The sequence below is a fragment of the Bos indicus genome, chromosome 3, assembly GCF_029378745.1.
Source record: "Bos indicus isolate NIAB-ARS_2022 breed Sahiwal x Tharparkar chromosome 3, NIAB-ARS_B.indTharparkar_mat_pri_1.0, whole genome shotgun sequence".
NCBI lineage: Eukaryota > Metazoa > Chordata > Mammalia > Artiodactyla > Bovidae > Bos > Bos indicus.
The window spans coordinates 101577591-101592967 of record NC_091762.1 but is presented as its reverse complement, the minus strand read 5'-3'; the positions used below and the strand labels follow the sequence as shown (position 1 = coordinate 101592967).

Below are 15377 nucleotides of genomic sequence, written 5' to 3'. Positions count from 1 at the left end.
AATACTTGAGTGGGTTGCCATACCCTCCTCCAGGGGATCTTCCCAACCCAGGGATTGAACCCATGTATCCTGCATTGACAGGCAGATTCTTTACCGCTGAGCCATCAGGGAAGCCCACCATTCTGGACTTAAAGCCCTTCAATACCCTCCTGTTGCCCAAGGGTTTCCTATATGCTAGGCAATTTGTTGACCCTTATGAGAGTCAACTCTTATTATCCCCTCTTCTCAGGTAAGAGAAATGAAACCTGGAGAAGTTAAGTAATTTGCATGAGATAACACAGGCAGGAGGTAGAAGATCATCCGACTCCTGTGTCTGTGTTCCTAGCCACTGCACTGCACTGCCTCCCACTCACAATTCATTAAATATGCCTTAAACTTGCATACCTTTGAGTCTCTACTACTACTACTACTGCTGCTACTACTACTAAGTCGCTTCAGTCGTGTCTGACTCTGTGCGACCCCAGAGACGGCAGCCCACCAGGCTCCCCCGTCCCTGAGATTCTCCAGGCAAGAGTACTGGAGTGGGGTGCCATTGAGCCTCTACATGTTTTATTCCCTCTGCCTGGAATACAATTTGCTCACCTCTTCACCTGCCAGCTGCAGATGCCTTTCAGCCTGGTTGGCATCTCCTCTGGAAATCTTCCATAACAGCTGGGTTAGGTGTCCCTTGCTCACATTCCTGCAGTATCCTGTTGCTTGCCCCATTCTAGCGCTTACTACACTATTGGACTTAAACTTGCTTATTTACAGGCTCTATGCCACACTTAACCTTACCCACTTAGGGCAGGAACTGTGCCTTTCCTAGTTATCTCTAGAGGGATGGGGCTTGTGGGATGGGACGCACTTGTCTGCCACTGTGTTGAATTTCACATTGAATGGAGTTGCTGATAGTGAGGTTGGCAGTGGGCCAGAAGGATTCCTAGTCACATCTGAGACAATTTACTGAGGATTTACATACAATGTGACAGGCACTGGAGACTGAAAGGGCAGAGAGAGGCAGCAGCCTGGGATGCGGGCTGTCCAAGAGAAGATGGGGGGGTGGAGAGGCATGAGGGAAGAAAGCCTTTTGAGCAGGAGAGGTGGCCGGTGATGTTAGTTGTTGCCCCAACAGGACAGGTGAGCAAAGGACTAAGATTGACCTGCTGCTGCTGCTAAGTCGCTTCAGTCGTGTCCCACTCTGTGCATCCCCATAGATGGCAGCCCACCAGGTTCCTCTGTCCCTAGGATTCTCCAGGCAAGAACACTGGAGTGGGTTGCCATTTCCTTCTCCAGTTGCATGAAAGTGAAAAGTGAAAGTGAAGTCGCTCAGTCGTATCCAACTCTTAGCAACCCCATGGACTGCAGCCCACCAGGCTCCTCCGTCCATGGGATTTTCCAGGCACGGGTACTGGAGTGGGGTGCCATTGCTTTCTCCAAGATTGACCTGCACCTCTTCATTGACCTGCACAATTAGGAGGTTATCAGAGACATGGCTGAAGTAATGCAAGTTGTAGGGGTAGGGGTGGCAGAGAAACAGAACTGTAGTGAGTTGAGGAGAAAATGGCCTGTGGAGGGATAGAAAGTGTGTAGAAGCTTTGCTGTGAAGTGAGAAAACCAGAAAGGTGACTGGAGGGGGACAGGAGGTAGAGATAAGTGATTTTTCTTTTCTTCTTTTTGCTTATTTTTATTTTAGGATTGGTAAGAATTAAGTAAGTTAACAGAAAAATGCCTAATTAAAGAGACCAGTTGAGGACCCAGGGGAATAGAGAGTAATGGATGGAGTGATGGCCCAGAGGAGACTGGTTTGGTAGGTGCAGAGCTCTGGTAAAGGGGTAAAGAAGGAAAAGAGAAGGATGGATATGGATTCTATAACACGAGAAGAATGAAGAGACTGTGAGGACATTCTTGCCTAATGGCCTATAACTTTTTGCTGAGCCCACAAGTAGATCTCCTGAGAACAGAGGGAAGAGGTGGAAGGGTAAGGAGCTTGGAGTTGTAGATTTCCCAGGCCATTCACAAAGTTTAGGCTGTGGACCGTGAGTATGAATGCCAAATTGGATAGAGGTCACTGGAGTCCAGATCATGTGCCTTTCCTGTGAGCCCCAACATATCACGGGTTTAACCCCATCAGAGCACTTTGCACTTTTCAATAAAATCACCTGGTTGCCTTTCTCTCTGCCTCATCAGTCAGCAAGCACCTGAGAGCAAAGACTATATTTGTTATGTTAACCACTACCAGTCCTTGTGCTTGGCTAGGACTGGCACCCAGGACGTCTGTTTAATTAATTACTATGTGGAGTTTAGGAAAGTAAAGTGCTCATTATGAACACAGTGTGTTGAATGGCAATTTAAATAACACTTGTTGAATATCGTAATGTGCCAGGGATGATGCTGGCCAAAATCATGAAGATGGAACAGGTTGATGTTGGAATTGCCTGGCAGCTTGTGGGCAAACAGGAGGGCTTAGTGCAGGAGGGAGTGGCCAGGGAATCAGCCTGGGTCAAGGGAGAGGGTGAAAGACAGGAGGCCTGACCTCAAAGGAAAGGAAGTGACAGAGAAACAGTATGAGGACCTTAGAGAATAGTGTGTGAAGTAGGGGGAAGCCAGCAGTCTCCTCTTAATTCCCACTGGAAGCATAATGTAGGGGATGGACTGGTGCTGGGGACAGAGTCAGATTTCAATTGTGGAAAAATGTACATGGAAGACGTTCTTTGGCCTGAGACGTTTGAAACTTTATCTTGAGGGTAATGGGAAACAACTGAAGAGTTTTAAGCAAATCTGCCCGATTTGCATTTTTTTAAAAGAATCTCACATCGCTACATGGAGAGTATAGCCAATATTTTGTAATAACTGTAAATGGAGGGTAACCTTTAAAACTGTATAAAAAAATAAAGCACATTTTATTGTAATGATAAAAAAAAAAGACTTTCACATCACTGTGGAGATTAGGATGGGGTAAACCTGAAGATCAGTTAGGAGGCTGAAGCAGGGATCCCCCTGAGGGATGGGGGTAAACTACAACAGAGCAGTGGAGATGGAGATAGACAATCTGAGGGAGAATTCGATGGTCTAATTGGCAGGAGTCTGGCAACAGTTCTGATGAGGAGGGCAAGGGAGAGGAATACAGCAAAGACTTCTCTTGAGTGACCAGAGAGTGATAACAGACACTGAAACAGGACCAACACAGGCGCAGGGGCAGGTGGGAGGCCTTGGTGATGGGCTCATTGAAGGATGTGTGAAACCTACCAAGGAAGATGTCTGTGGTCATTCAGTCATGTTCTACGGTTTTTCCAGTGGTCGTGTATGGATGTGAGAGTTGGACTATAAAGAAAGTTTAGCGCCGAAGAACTGATGCTTTTGAACTGTGGTGTTAGAAAAGACTCTTGAGAGTCCCTTAGACTACAAGGAGATCCAACCAGTCCATCCTAAAGGAAATCAGTCCTAAATATTCACTGGAAGGACTGATGCTGAAGCTGAAACTCCAGTACTTTGGCCACCTGATTCAAAGAACTGACTCTTTGGAAAAGACCCTGATGCTGGGAAAAATTGAAGGCGGGAGGAGAAGGGGACGACAGAGGATGAGATGGTTGGATGGTATCACCGACTCAATGGACATGAGTTTGAGTAAACTCCGAGAGTTTGTGATGGACAAGGAAGCCTGTCATGCTGCAGTCCATGGGGTCGCAAAGAGATGGACATGACTGAGTGACTGAACTGATGGATTTGGGAGTCATAAAACCTACAGATGTAATAGGAACTTGAAATTGGTACATTTCTCCCCCTTCCCCACTATTTTCTTTAATTCTTTTTAAAATTGTACTTACTGGTTTTTTCAATCATCATCAAATCTCTCTTTTTTTTTTCTTGGCCACCCTGAGTGGCTTGCGGGATCTTAGTTCCTCGACCTGGGATTGAAACCCAGGTCCTGGCAGTAAAAGCACCAAGTCCTCATCACTGGACCATCAAGGAATTCCCATCAAATCTTATTTTGAAGAAAAGTTGAGACAAAAATAAATAAGTGGCTGGAGTCTCTTAATTGAACATGATTGCCCCCCCTTTACTTCCCCCTACCTCTCAAAACTTCACTGATTTAACACTAAAGAAATATTAAAAGAAACACAAAAGCTCTGAAAAGGCGGCAGTAGCAGATGAAAGTCAACAGATACTTGGAAGGCAGGTGGCGAAGCGTTACCTGGATAGAAACTTTGTAAGAAATTACAGACTAAGTGCCAACCAGGGAAGATTACCAACATGAAGCAAATCAGTTCACCCAGTTTAACCTCAAGAGGCTTAATGCCTGGGAAACATGAGTTACCCCAGAAAGTCAGCTTGGAGGCACAGGGTTAAACACAGGTGCTTGGCTGGAGTCCGTGTGCAGAGCCCTTTGCTGTGGCCCCAGAGCTGTGCTCTCAAAAGCCAAATAATTCTATGGACTTTCCTGGTGGTCCAGTGGTTAAGGATCCGCCTGCCAATGCAGGAGATCCCTGACCCGGGAAGATCCCACATGCCTCAGAGCGACTAAGCCCATGCACCACAACTATTGAGCCCGTGTTCTGGAGCCTATGAACTGCAACTACTGAAGCCCGAGGGCCCTAGAGCCTGTGCTCTGCAACAAGAGAAACCACCACAATGAGAAGCCCTTGAACCACAGGAGTAGCCCCCCGCCCCCCGCAACACGAGAGCAGCAGTAAACACCCAGCACAGCCAAAACAAAGCCAAACAACTCTATCAACTGCCTTGCTGCATATGGAGGAACTCCGGAGGCTTCCATACTCGGGGATCTCAAGCAGGGTTTGAAGGGCAGGGAAGAGGTACAGGGTGGACAACTGAGGGGTGGAGGGAAGGTCTGTCTACTTCATAGTGACAGCCCCAGGCCCTCCCCTACGCTTCCCCCCAGGATGCCAACTGCCAGGCACTTAGCGCCCCTACCCTCTCATCCTCCCTGTGAAAGTAGAAAATTCTTCTCCAGAGGCCCTGAGAACCCCAGGTGGGGATAGGAAAAAAAGAAAAAACCTCCACTGACATTTAAGAGTTTCTCAATGACAAATCTAGTTGTTGCCTGATAAAGAAATTTTTGAGGTTCTTCCATGGTGATCCAGTGACTGGGACCCAATGCAGGGGGCCCAGATTTAATCCCTGGTCAGGGAACTAGATCCCATATGCCGCAACTAAGAGTTCACCTGCTACACTTAAAGATCCTGTGTGCCACAACTAAGACCCCGTGCAGTCAAATAAATAGTTTTTTAAATCAACTTCCTAAAAAAAAAATTGTTTTCAAAACTGAAGGAAACAATACCTATTGAAAACAGCCCACCAAAGTCTCAGTATAATAAATGAAAAAGGCAAGCACCAAAGCATATCGTCATACAATTTCAGAAATGGTTTTCAAAGCATCAGGAGTGGAAAAAACAAGCCACAGACAAAGGCACAGAAATCAGAATGTCAGATTTCTCATCAGCAAGCCTAGGGAGGCTCAATCTAAGGAAGCTTGTTGCTAACCTGGAATCATACACCCAACCAATCTGACATGAGGTCAGAATACTTTCAGACTTTCAAGGACACAGAAAAAATTTCCTTACTTAGGAAGCTACTGGAGAATGTGCTTCAACAAAATGAGAGAGTAAACCAAAGAAGATGAGGTGGACCCAGAAAATAGGACGAAGGACAGAGAAGACTAGCAAAAGGAAATCCCAGGACAACATTTGTGTACCAGGCTTAGCAGTCAGTCCAAACTGGAACAGAAAGACAAGAGGTTCATGAGAGAGAGGTCTTTGGGGAAAAGATGGGACTGATCAGTTAGAGGCTGAGCATTTGGGAAGATTGTTGCTATGTGTTTCAAATGTTTGGAAGAAAACAGCTCTAGTACTTAGAAAATTAAACAGTTGAAAAAATAAACAATTACTACCTCCAGATAAAACCAAATTTAAGAGAAGGAAAACATAATAGTAGTTTACAGCTTGAGTGAACAGTGTTTATTTACATGATCCATAATGTAAACACTAAATATAGATTAACTATAAATTGTGGAAAACTATATTGTGAGAATGAGGGGAGGACAATAGGGCTTAGAGTGGAGTAAGAGAGCTAATTCCTCAGAATTAGAAATAAATATTGCCTAAAATTGATGAATCAGGTAGTAGCAATTATTAGTTTGTGAGGGCTGCCCTCTATTGCTTAAACAATAGAAATTTATTCTCACGGTTCTGCACCTCAGATAAAGGTGTCCAAGATCAAGGTGTCACAGGATCGGCTTCTCCTAAGGCCTCTCTCCTTGGCTTGCAGATGGCCACCTTCAGGCATCTTCAGATGGTCTTCCCTCTTCCTGTGTTGGTGTCCTAAGCTCCATTTATAAGGATACCAGTTATGTTGGATCAGAGCCCACCCCGATGACTTCATTAACTCAGTTACCTCTTTAAAGACGCTCTCTCTAAGGAATTCCCTGTGGCTAATTCCAGTGATTAAGACTCCATGCTTCCACTGCAGGAGACATGGGTTCAATCCCTGGTCTGGGAACTAAGATCCCGCACGCCACATGGTGCTGCCAAAAAGAATAAATAAAAAATTAAAAAGCAAACAACAACCACAAAAAATGCAACTCTGATTTGGAAATAAGTAAATAAATAAAAATAAAGACCCTGTCTCTAAACAGAGTCACATTCTGAGGTACTGGGAACTAGGGCTTCAACATATGAATCTGTTGAATTCAGCCTGTAGCAAGCAGTATAAACTCATTATTTGGACGTATAGAGGTGGCACCAGGAGAAATAACCAAACGAGTTGAAAGTGGGTTGCCTCTGGAGTGAGACTGGAGGATGGCAAAGGGGAAGGCAAGTGTTATACCTTTTTACTAGATATCAGGTGGGCAGCCAGGCCTTGAGCCCAGTCTGGCTCTAAACCCGGTGTTCTTCCCGTCTACCGTAAGGTTAGGAGCTCCTCCAGGCCACGGCCGTGCCTCATGCCTCTCCTCGCCGCCCTCAGCAGCTTGCCCAGCACTTTACTACATGGGTATGACTTACAACTGTATCACTATAACCGTTAAAGCCACTGGTAACCTAAATGGAAAGGAAATCTTAAAAAAGGGTATATATGTATATGTATAATTGATTCACTGCACTGAACAGCAGAAATTAACACAGCATTGTAAAGCAACTATCCTCCAATAAAATTTTTTTTTAATTAAAAAAGCTGCCATTTGTCAAGTTTCTTTTGTTGTTTGGAAAAAAAAAGAAGAAACTGGACGCAGCATGGTGAACTGGGTGCCATGGAGCAGACTTAGCTATGGAAGGTAGACCATTGGTGATATCCAAACAGAAGACTGCAGTGGTGTGTGGAGTCCCCACCCAGGTGGTTTGCACAGCCTTCAGCAGTCGCATACTGGTGATGGTGAGCGAGTTGGGGAAGATGGGTACCCTGGTCTCCCTGGAACCCAGCAGTGTGACCAGTGACATCGGCAAGCCTGTGCTGACCACTGAAGTCCTCCTCGGGAAGGATGAGCCTCTCATCCATGTCTTCACAACCTGGTGGCATTTGTGTTTCAAGAAGTTGGAAAACAGAGCCATTCTCCTCGCCCTGGCCACGAAGGACAAGAGCATGGAGGTGGTGAAGACCCTGAAGAAGGTGATCCAGACGTGCCAGGTGTGGTGACCCTGGAGCGGCCACCCCTGCTGTCCAGGAGCGCCATGAGGCAACTCAGACACCTCCTCAAGGATTTGAAGGCCCTCCTTTAGAGAAGGAGGAACTCTCTCTGGCTTTGGCCCTTGAAGCTGGAAGAAACACAAACATCTCTGGCTGACCCTGGTTTGGTGGCTGATGTCCCCCCTGGAGGGAGGACGGGAAACACGTCCTGAGAATGTTGTGAGTCCTCCTCCCCAAGTCCAGATAGCTGCACATGTGTGAGAATTGATGGAATGAGTCATGTCCCTCAATTGTTGGGGCAAACATTTTTTTATGAAAAATAAATGTTTTTATTTATTTATTTTATTTATTTAGAAACTGATAGAGGAAGACAGATCCAAGGAAACCTAAAGGACCATAATATGGAGCGTTCAGCTGAAAGTTTCTCACCTGCAATATTCTAGAATCGCTAGGTGCATCTCTGATAGCACTCTGAGTTTTGATCCTAGAAAGGGTCCATCCACGGCAGGGGAGGGGCACGAATGTTTTCCTGCCGATGGCGGTGTTTCAGCCCCTCCCTCCTGGGGTCTAGTACAGCCAATGCGTCCCCATTTACTTGAGGCTGATTTGGCTGTTAAAGGTGGCCATGGCCTCTGTAAGTTATTCTCAGACTTGGGGCTGTAATGTCATTCACAGTGATGGATGCCTGATCCCATGAGAGGTTTTGGTCATTCCTGTGTTTCAGTTGATCCACAGTTATTCACCTGGATGTTAATGCTGACAGGCTATCTTGGTTGACTCCATCCCTGAGACTACGTGGACGCCCTTCCTGGGAGAACATACCCATTGCCCTCTGGGGTGCAGTGGAGGTCGGTGTGTATGTATGTCTGTCTTAGCAGGCCTCAGATTATTGCTTCCTAATAAAATTCTGATAGCTGGGCCCCATCAATATCTCAAATACATGTGAGGAAACGTTAATTTAGAATCAATTTTAGGATGTTTCAGACTGTAAAGTCCTTTTAACTAGATCTCTGGCGAAGATGTAGGAGCACTTTATGGGACTGTAAATTTCATGTTGAACCGTCTTCGTGAAATACACATCTCCCCTACCAACAAGCTGTTCTCTCCATATCAATCATGGCCCTGCAAGTAATGTTTCACAAATATTCTGTAAATCACAGAAAACCCCATGATAATGTGAAATATGACTTTCACTTGTCTGTTAGACAAAAGAATCACACATGCCTCTCTCCCATCAGCACTAACATTTGTTATGGATAATAACACTTTCAATCACAACTATTTTTGGAAAACGGGTTTATTTTAAACCTTCCCTCCCCCACTGAAAACACTCTCCCAAGGACACAGACTCCTACAAACCACAGCCCATTAATCCAACTATGGAATGAGAACTTTTTCTTCCCACTAACTTAAAAAAAAAAAAAAAGTTGTTTTTAAAAGAGTTAGCCTAAAAGCCAATGTATAAGATTGAGTAACGTTTTACCTTGGCTGATTGGCATAAGAGGGGGCTGAGTCTCTAAAGGCCCAGTCTCTGATGCTGTGTGAGGTGCGGGCAGAGAGAGGCCAGATTTTTCTCTGGCATCTTCGTATCCACTGGAGCCTATGGTCCTTTTAGTCACTGGCACCAGCAGAGAAGCCAAAGAGCTGCAAATATATTTTCTCGACTCCATGACAACATAGCTGGATCCTCCCTGTTTGAGCAGCAGGTGGCCAGTTGTAGAGGAGTATTTTGAACGTCACCACAGCCATATGGGTGACAGAGGCTCACCCTGCCTCCAGATGACTGCTGGGAAAGCAAAGCCTCCAGCATAATAACTACAGGCCTTGCATGGTTCTGAATACTTTGGTAACCTGTCTGTTCTCCCTTCTCTGTAGCCAGCTTCAGGACTGACTGATCATGACTTCTATAAAGGAGCAGGCAGCAATCAGCCGGCTCTTGAGTTTTTTACAGGATTGGGACAATGCTGGCAAATTCGCCAGGAGTAACATCCTCAACAATTTCATCGAAGCCAACCAAGGCAAGACTGCCCCTGAGCTGGAGCAGGAGTTTTCCCAGGGAGCTAGCTTGTTCCTGGTCCGCCTGACCACCTGGCTGAGACTCACGTATCCTTTGCTGAACAGGAAGACAATTAGGTGGTCCATGGGGTCGCTAGGAGTCGGACATGACTGAGCGACTTCACTTTCACTTTTCGCGTTCATGCATTGGAGAAGGAAGTGTCAACCCACTCCAGTGTTCTTGCCTGGAGAATCTCAGGGACGAGGGAGCCTGGTGGGCTGCCATCTCTGGGGTCGCACAGAGTCAGACACGACTGAAGCGACTTAGCAGCAGCAGCAGCAAAAGAAAAGGAATGAAGACTGTTGAGGGAGTGCTTCCCCTGACTATCTCTCAGATTTTAGAACAGGATGTAATAGTGATCAAAATACCATCCCCGAAGTCAAGAACTCCCTCAGCATCCTGTCTTTCCAGCCTGTAAATATATCCTCATTCTCTCTGCTAACCTCTCTTGCTCCCATCAGAGCTGAAGTGGGTGTTCTTTGTCTAGGACCAATCTTCTATCTGTACTATGCTTGAATCCCCTCCTGTCTCCCCAAGGATTTATTCATTCTCTCCTATAGACTTTACTTTTGCCTTATTACCAGGTGTTTAAAATATATATACATATTTTTTAAAATTTATTTGGCTGTACTGGATCTTAGTTACAGCATTTGGGATCTTTAGTTGTGGCATGTGGGATCTAGTTCCCTGATCAGGGATGGAACCCAGGCTCATTGCACTGGGAGCACGGAGTCCTAGCCACTGGACCAGCAGGGAAGTTCATCCTTACCAGCTTTGTCATCAGCATTTATGTATGCTCACATCTCTTCTAACTTAAAAACTGAAATTCAGTCCTTGCTGGAACCTATATTCCACCTTGCTTCTGCCCTTTGTGCTGAAGCCTGTGGAAAAGGCTGTTGACCTTCCCCACCTCCCTTTCTCCTCCACCCACTGCAGTCTGACTTCTGACTCCTCCGCTCCACTGATGCAGGTCTTGCCAAGGTTACCAATGCTTTTCTAATTGTGAAACCCAGTGACCACATCCTCAGTCCTTATACATGACCTCTCAGTGGCATCTGTCACACAAACCATTCCCACTTCTCAAAACACTGTTCCCTAAAACTAATGTAATGTTTATGTAAATTGTACCTCAATTAAAAAAAAGGAAAGAAAAAGAAGCCCTGTAGACCACATCACCAAACACACACATACACACTCACACACACACACACACACACTCTTCCTGTGGTTTCTGTGATACCAATTCTCTTGGTTTTCTCCTTTCTTTCTGTCCATCCTGCTGCTCTTCAGTTCAGTCGCTCAGTTGTGTCCGACTCTTTGCGACCCCATGAATCCCAGCACGCCAGGCCTTCCTGTCCATCACCAACTCCCAGAGTTCACTCAGACTCACGTCCATCAAGTCGGTGATGCCATCCAGCCATCTCATCCTCTGTCGTCCCCTTCTCCTCCTGCCCTCAATCCCTCCCAGCATCAGAGTCTTTTCCAATGAGTCAGCTCTTCGCATGAGGTGGCCAAAGTACTGAGTTTCAGCTTTAGCATCATTCCTTCCAAAGAAATCCCAGGGCTGATCTCCTTCAGAATGGACTGGCTGGATCTCCTTGTAGTCCAAGGGACTCTCAAGAGTCTTCTCCAACACCACAGTTCAAAAGCATCAATTCTTCTGTGCTCAGCTTTCTTCACAGTCCAACTCTCACATCCATACATGACCACTGGAAAAACCATAGCCTTGACTAGACGGACTTTTGGCAAAGTAATGTCTCTGCTTTTGAATATGCTATCTAGGTTGGTCATAACTTTCCTTCCAAGCAGTAAGTGTCTTTTAATTTCATGGCTGCAGTCCCCATCTGCAGTGATTTTGGAGCCCCCAAAAATAAAGTCAGACACTGTTTCCACTGTTTCCCCATCTATTTGCCATGAAGTGATGGGACCAGATGCCATGATCTTTGTTTTCTGAATGTTGAGCTTTAAGCCAACTTTTTCACTCTCCTCTTTCACTTTCATCAAGAGGCTCTTTAGTTCCTCTTCACTTTCTGCTATAAGGGTTGTATCACCTGCATATCTGAGGTTATTGATATTTCTCCCGGCAATCTTGACTCCAGCTTGTGCTTCTTCCAGCCACCCCTTAAACTTCGGTGTTCTACGGGACTCTAGGCACAGCCATCTTCTCTGCTCACTCTCAGATTCTCCCTAAGTGATCTAACCACTGTTGGGATGTTGCCATCACTCCAGTTTAAGCACTCTCAGTTGTGTCCCCTGTCCACATTTCTCTGGAATCTGAGTTTCATATCTCAGACAACTGCCACCTCCACTTGTCTCCCACAGAAGGACTCTCACGTCTCTGGCTTGGGAAGCTAGATGAATGGGGTGTCATTACATGGGAAGAGAATACAAGGAGAGGAATGAGTTTGGAGTGGATGTGTTTGATTGGGGACACGTTGTGTTTGAGGAGCCTGTGCTCAGGAGCCCCAGCAGCAGATGGGGGCCGAAGACAGATGTAGTCCCCATCACGGTGGTAGTTTGAGTGGTAGATGGCATTATTCATCTCAAACATTTTCTTTTATTTATTTATTATTTATGTATCTTTGGCTGAGCTGGGTCCTGGTTGCTGTGCACGGGCTTCCTTTTCGTTGCGGTGAGCGGGGGCTACTCTTCGTTGCGGTGCACGGGCTTCTCGTTGCCATAGCTTCTCTAGTTGTGGAGCACAGGCTTTAGGCACACAGGCTTCAGTAGTTGCCTCACGGGCTCTAGAGCGCAGCTCAGTAGTTGTGGTGCGGGGACTTAGTTGCTCCACGGCATGAATCTTCCCAGATCAGGGACTGAGCCCATGTCCTGTGCTTTGGTCGGTAGATTCTTATCCAGTGTACCACCAGGGAAGTCCTCAGACCTTTTTCTTATGTATCTGTCTCTTTGCCTGAACCCTCTCCCTTAAACCTCCTCTTTATTTGACCAATTCCTCTCTATTATTCAGGTCTCAATCCAGGCATCACTTTCCCAGGAAGCCCTTTTCAGAGTCCCAGACTAGTTTATGTTCCCCTGTTAAATATATTCATGGTGCTTTAAACTGAGATATTGATCTCTCTTCCCGCACTGGATTGTAAACTCTACAAGGGCAAGAATCACATCTGTTCTACTCATGTCTGCATTTCTAACACCTAGCACATGCCTGGCACATAAAGGGTGCTTAACACATGTTTGTTGAACAAGGGAATGATTGAACCAGAGAACCTGCAACTAAGCAGAACTAAAGGCTTAGGTAACCACAGCTTTCTTTTTTTACAGTTAAACATTGATAAAATTATTAATCAGACTCAGACCTAGGACACAGTCCAAAGGGAATCCTCTGAATACATCTTTGGGTTAACTCCAATGTTCTTAGACATTAATGTGCATAAAAGAGGTTTTAAATGCAGATAACAAGTGTACTCCCCCACACACAACCCCCAAGTTTTGATTTAGTAGATTGAGGGTGAGTCCTTGGAGTCTTGGTCAAAAAAACGCTGGGTGACTCTGATGCCAGTGATCCACAAGTGGTGTTTTGAAAAACATCAGCACTACCATCTGACTTTGTCCCCTTAACTCGTGACACTAACCTCACCAAGGCTGTCACTAACCTGACAACATTTTCCATTCAACCAAAGGGTGACGCGAGTAAGGCAGAGTCATACATGTTCAGAGTCAGATCCTAGCTTTATTTAAAACTGTGATATTGATTGATTGATAAATGTGAACCATTTTTAAAGTCTTAATTGAATTTGTTACAATGCTGTTTCTGTTGTTCATGTTCTGTTTTTTTTTGGCCATAAGGCATGTGGGATCTTAGCTCCCCAACCGCAGACTGAACCCTTATCCCCTGCATTGGAAGGTGAAGTCTTAACCACTTGACCGCCAGGGAAGTCCCAAAACTTTAATACTTTATTCATCGTGGATATTTGTATTATTTTTCTTTTTTTTTAATAGTGCAGGAAATAGTATTTAGTCACTGAGTCTTTTGATAGGCCCTTAAATTTCATACTTGAGGGAATTCCCTGGCACTTAGATTAAGATTCTCCACTTTCACTGCCCAGGGTGTGGGTTCAATCCCTGCTCAAGGAACTAAGATCCTGCAAGCCACGTAGCATGGCCCAAAAAAAAAAAAACCTACCAAAAGAAAGTGAACCACTCGCCTCATACCCGAGCCCTGGCTCTGCTTGACCACTGCCCCTTTTAAAGCTCTCCTCTCCCTTCTATCACTGTTTCTCAGTAACCATTACAGTGTCTTTCCTCAGTTCAGTTGCTCAGTCGTGTCCAACTCTTTGCAATCCCCATGGACTGCAGCACACCAGGCTTCCCTGTCTATCACCAACTCCCGGAGCTTGCTCAAACTCATGTCCATCAAGTTGGTGATGCCATCCTCTGTCATCCCCTTCTCCTCCTGCTTCAATCTTTCCCAGCATCAAGGTCTTTTCCACTGAGTCAGTTCTTTGCATCAGGTAGCCAAAGTATTGGAGCTTCAGCTTCGCATCAGTCCTTCCAATGAATATTCAGGACTGAGTTCCTTTAGGATTGACTGGTTTGATCTCCTTGCAGTCCAAGGGATTCTCAAGAGTCTTCTCCAACACCACAGTTCAAAAACATCAATTCTTTGGCACTCAGCTTTCTTTATAGTCCAACTCTGACATCCATACATGACTACTGGAAAAAACCATAGCTTTGACTAGACAGACCTTTGTCAGCAAAGTAATGTCTCCACTTTTCAATATGCTGTCTAGGTTGGTCATAGCTTTTCTTCCAAGAAGCAAGTGTCTTTTAATTTCAAGGCTGCAGTCACCATCTACAGTGATTTTGGAGCCCCCCAAAATAAAGTCTGTCACTGTTTCCATTGCTTCCCCATCTATTTGCCATGAAGTGATGGGACCAAATGCCATGATCTTAGTTTTCTGAATGTTGTGTTTTAAGTCAACTTTTTCACTCTCCTCTTTCACTTTCATCAAGAAGCTCTTTAGTTCCTCTTTGTTTTCTGCCATAATGGTGGTGTCATCTGCGTATCTGAGGTTATTGATATTTCTCACCGCAATCTTGACTCCAGCTTGTGCTTCATCCAGCCTGGCATTTTGCATGATATATTCTTCATATAAGTTAAATAAACAGGGTGACAATATACAGCCTTGATGTACTCTTCTCCCAATTTGGAACCAGTCTGTTGTTCCATGTCTGGTTCTAACCGTTGCTTCTTGACCTGCATACAGATTTCTCAGGAGGCAGGTCAGGTGGTCTGGTATACCCATTTCTTTAAGAATTTTCCACAGTTTGTTATGATCCACACAGTCAAAGGCTTTGGCGTAGTCAATAAAGCAGAAGTAGATGTTTTTCTGGAACTCTCTTGCTTTTTCGATGATCCAGTGGATGTTGCCAACTTGATCTCTGGTTCCTCTGCCTTTTCTAAATCCAGCTTGAACATCTGGAAGTTCTACCACCCCTTAAATGTTAGTGTTTCCAAGAATTCTCTCTTCAGCCCTCTTCTTTTCTTCCTCAATCATTGCACTGGTTAACTGAGGCATTGTATCATTTTTCTCCATATCCTAAGTATCAATCAGAGCACCAGACATTTAGTCGACACTCAGTCAACGCTTATTGAATGAACAACGTGTTTGTTTGTTTGTTTTGTCACACTACACAGCTCGTGGGGTCTCATTTCCCGACCAGAGACTGAAAAGGCAACCAGGGAACT

General features: G+C 45.2%; 1 protein-coding gene and 1 pseudogene across 5 annotated transcripts in view; both read left to right on the top strand.

The window, feature by feature from the left end:
- ARMH1 (armadillo like helical domain containing 1) overlaps positions 1-15377 on the top strand; it is a 62626-nt gene that overhangs the window by 6957 nt on the left and 40292 nt on the right. For all 5 annotated transcript variants that reach the window (XM_070786674.1, XM_019957611.2, XM_019957610.2 and 2 more), the window contains exons 2-3: positions 8339-8462; positions 9490-9717. In XM_070786674.1, coding sequence (XP_070642775.1) covers positions 9512-9717 — 206 coding nt within the window. In that variant the 5' untranslated portion in view covers positions 8339-8462; positions 9490-9511. The remainder of the gene's footprint in view (positions 1-8338; positions 8463-9489; positions 9718-15377) is intronic.
- LOC139182254 (proteasome assembly chaperone 3 pseudogene) lies at positions 5-8322 on the top strand (annotated as a pseudogene).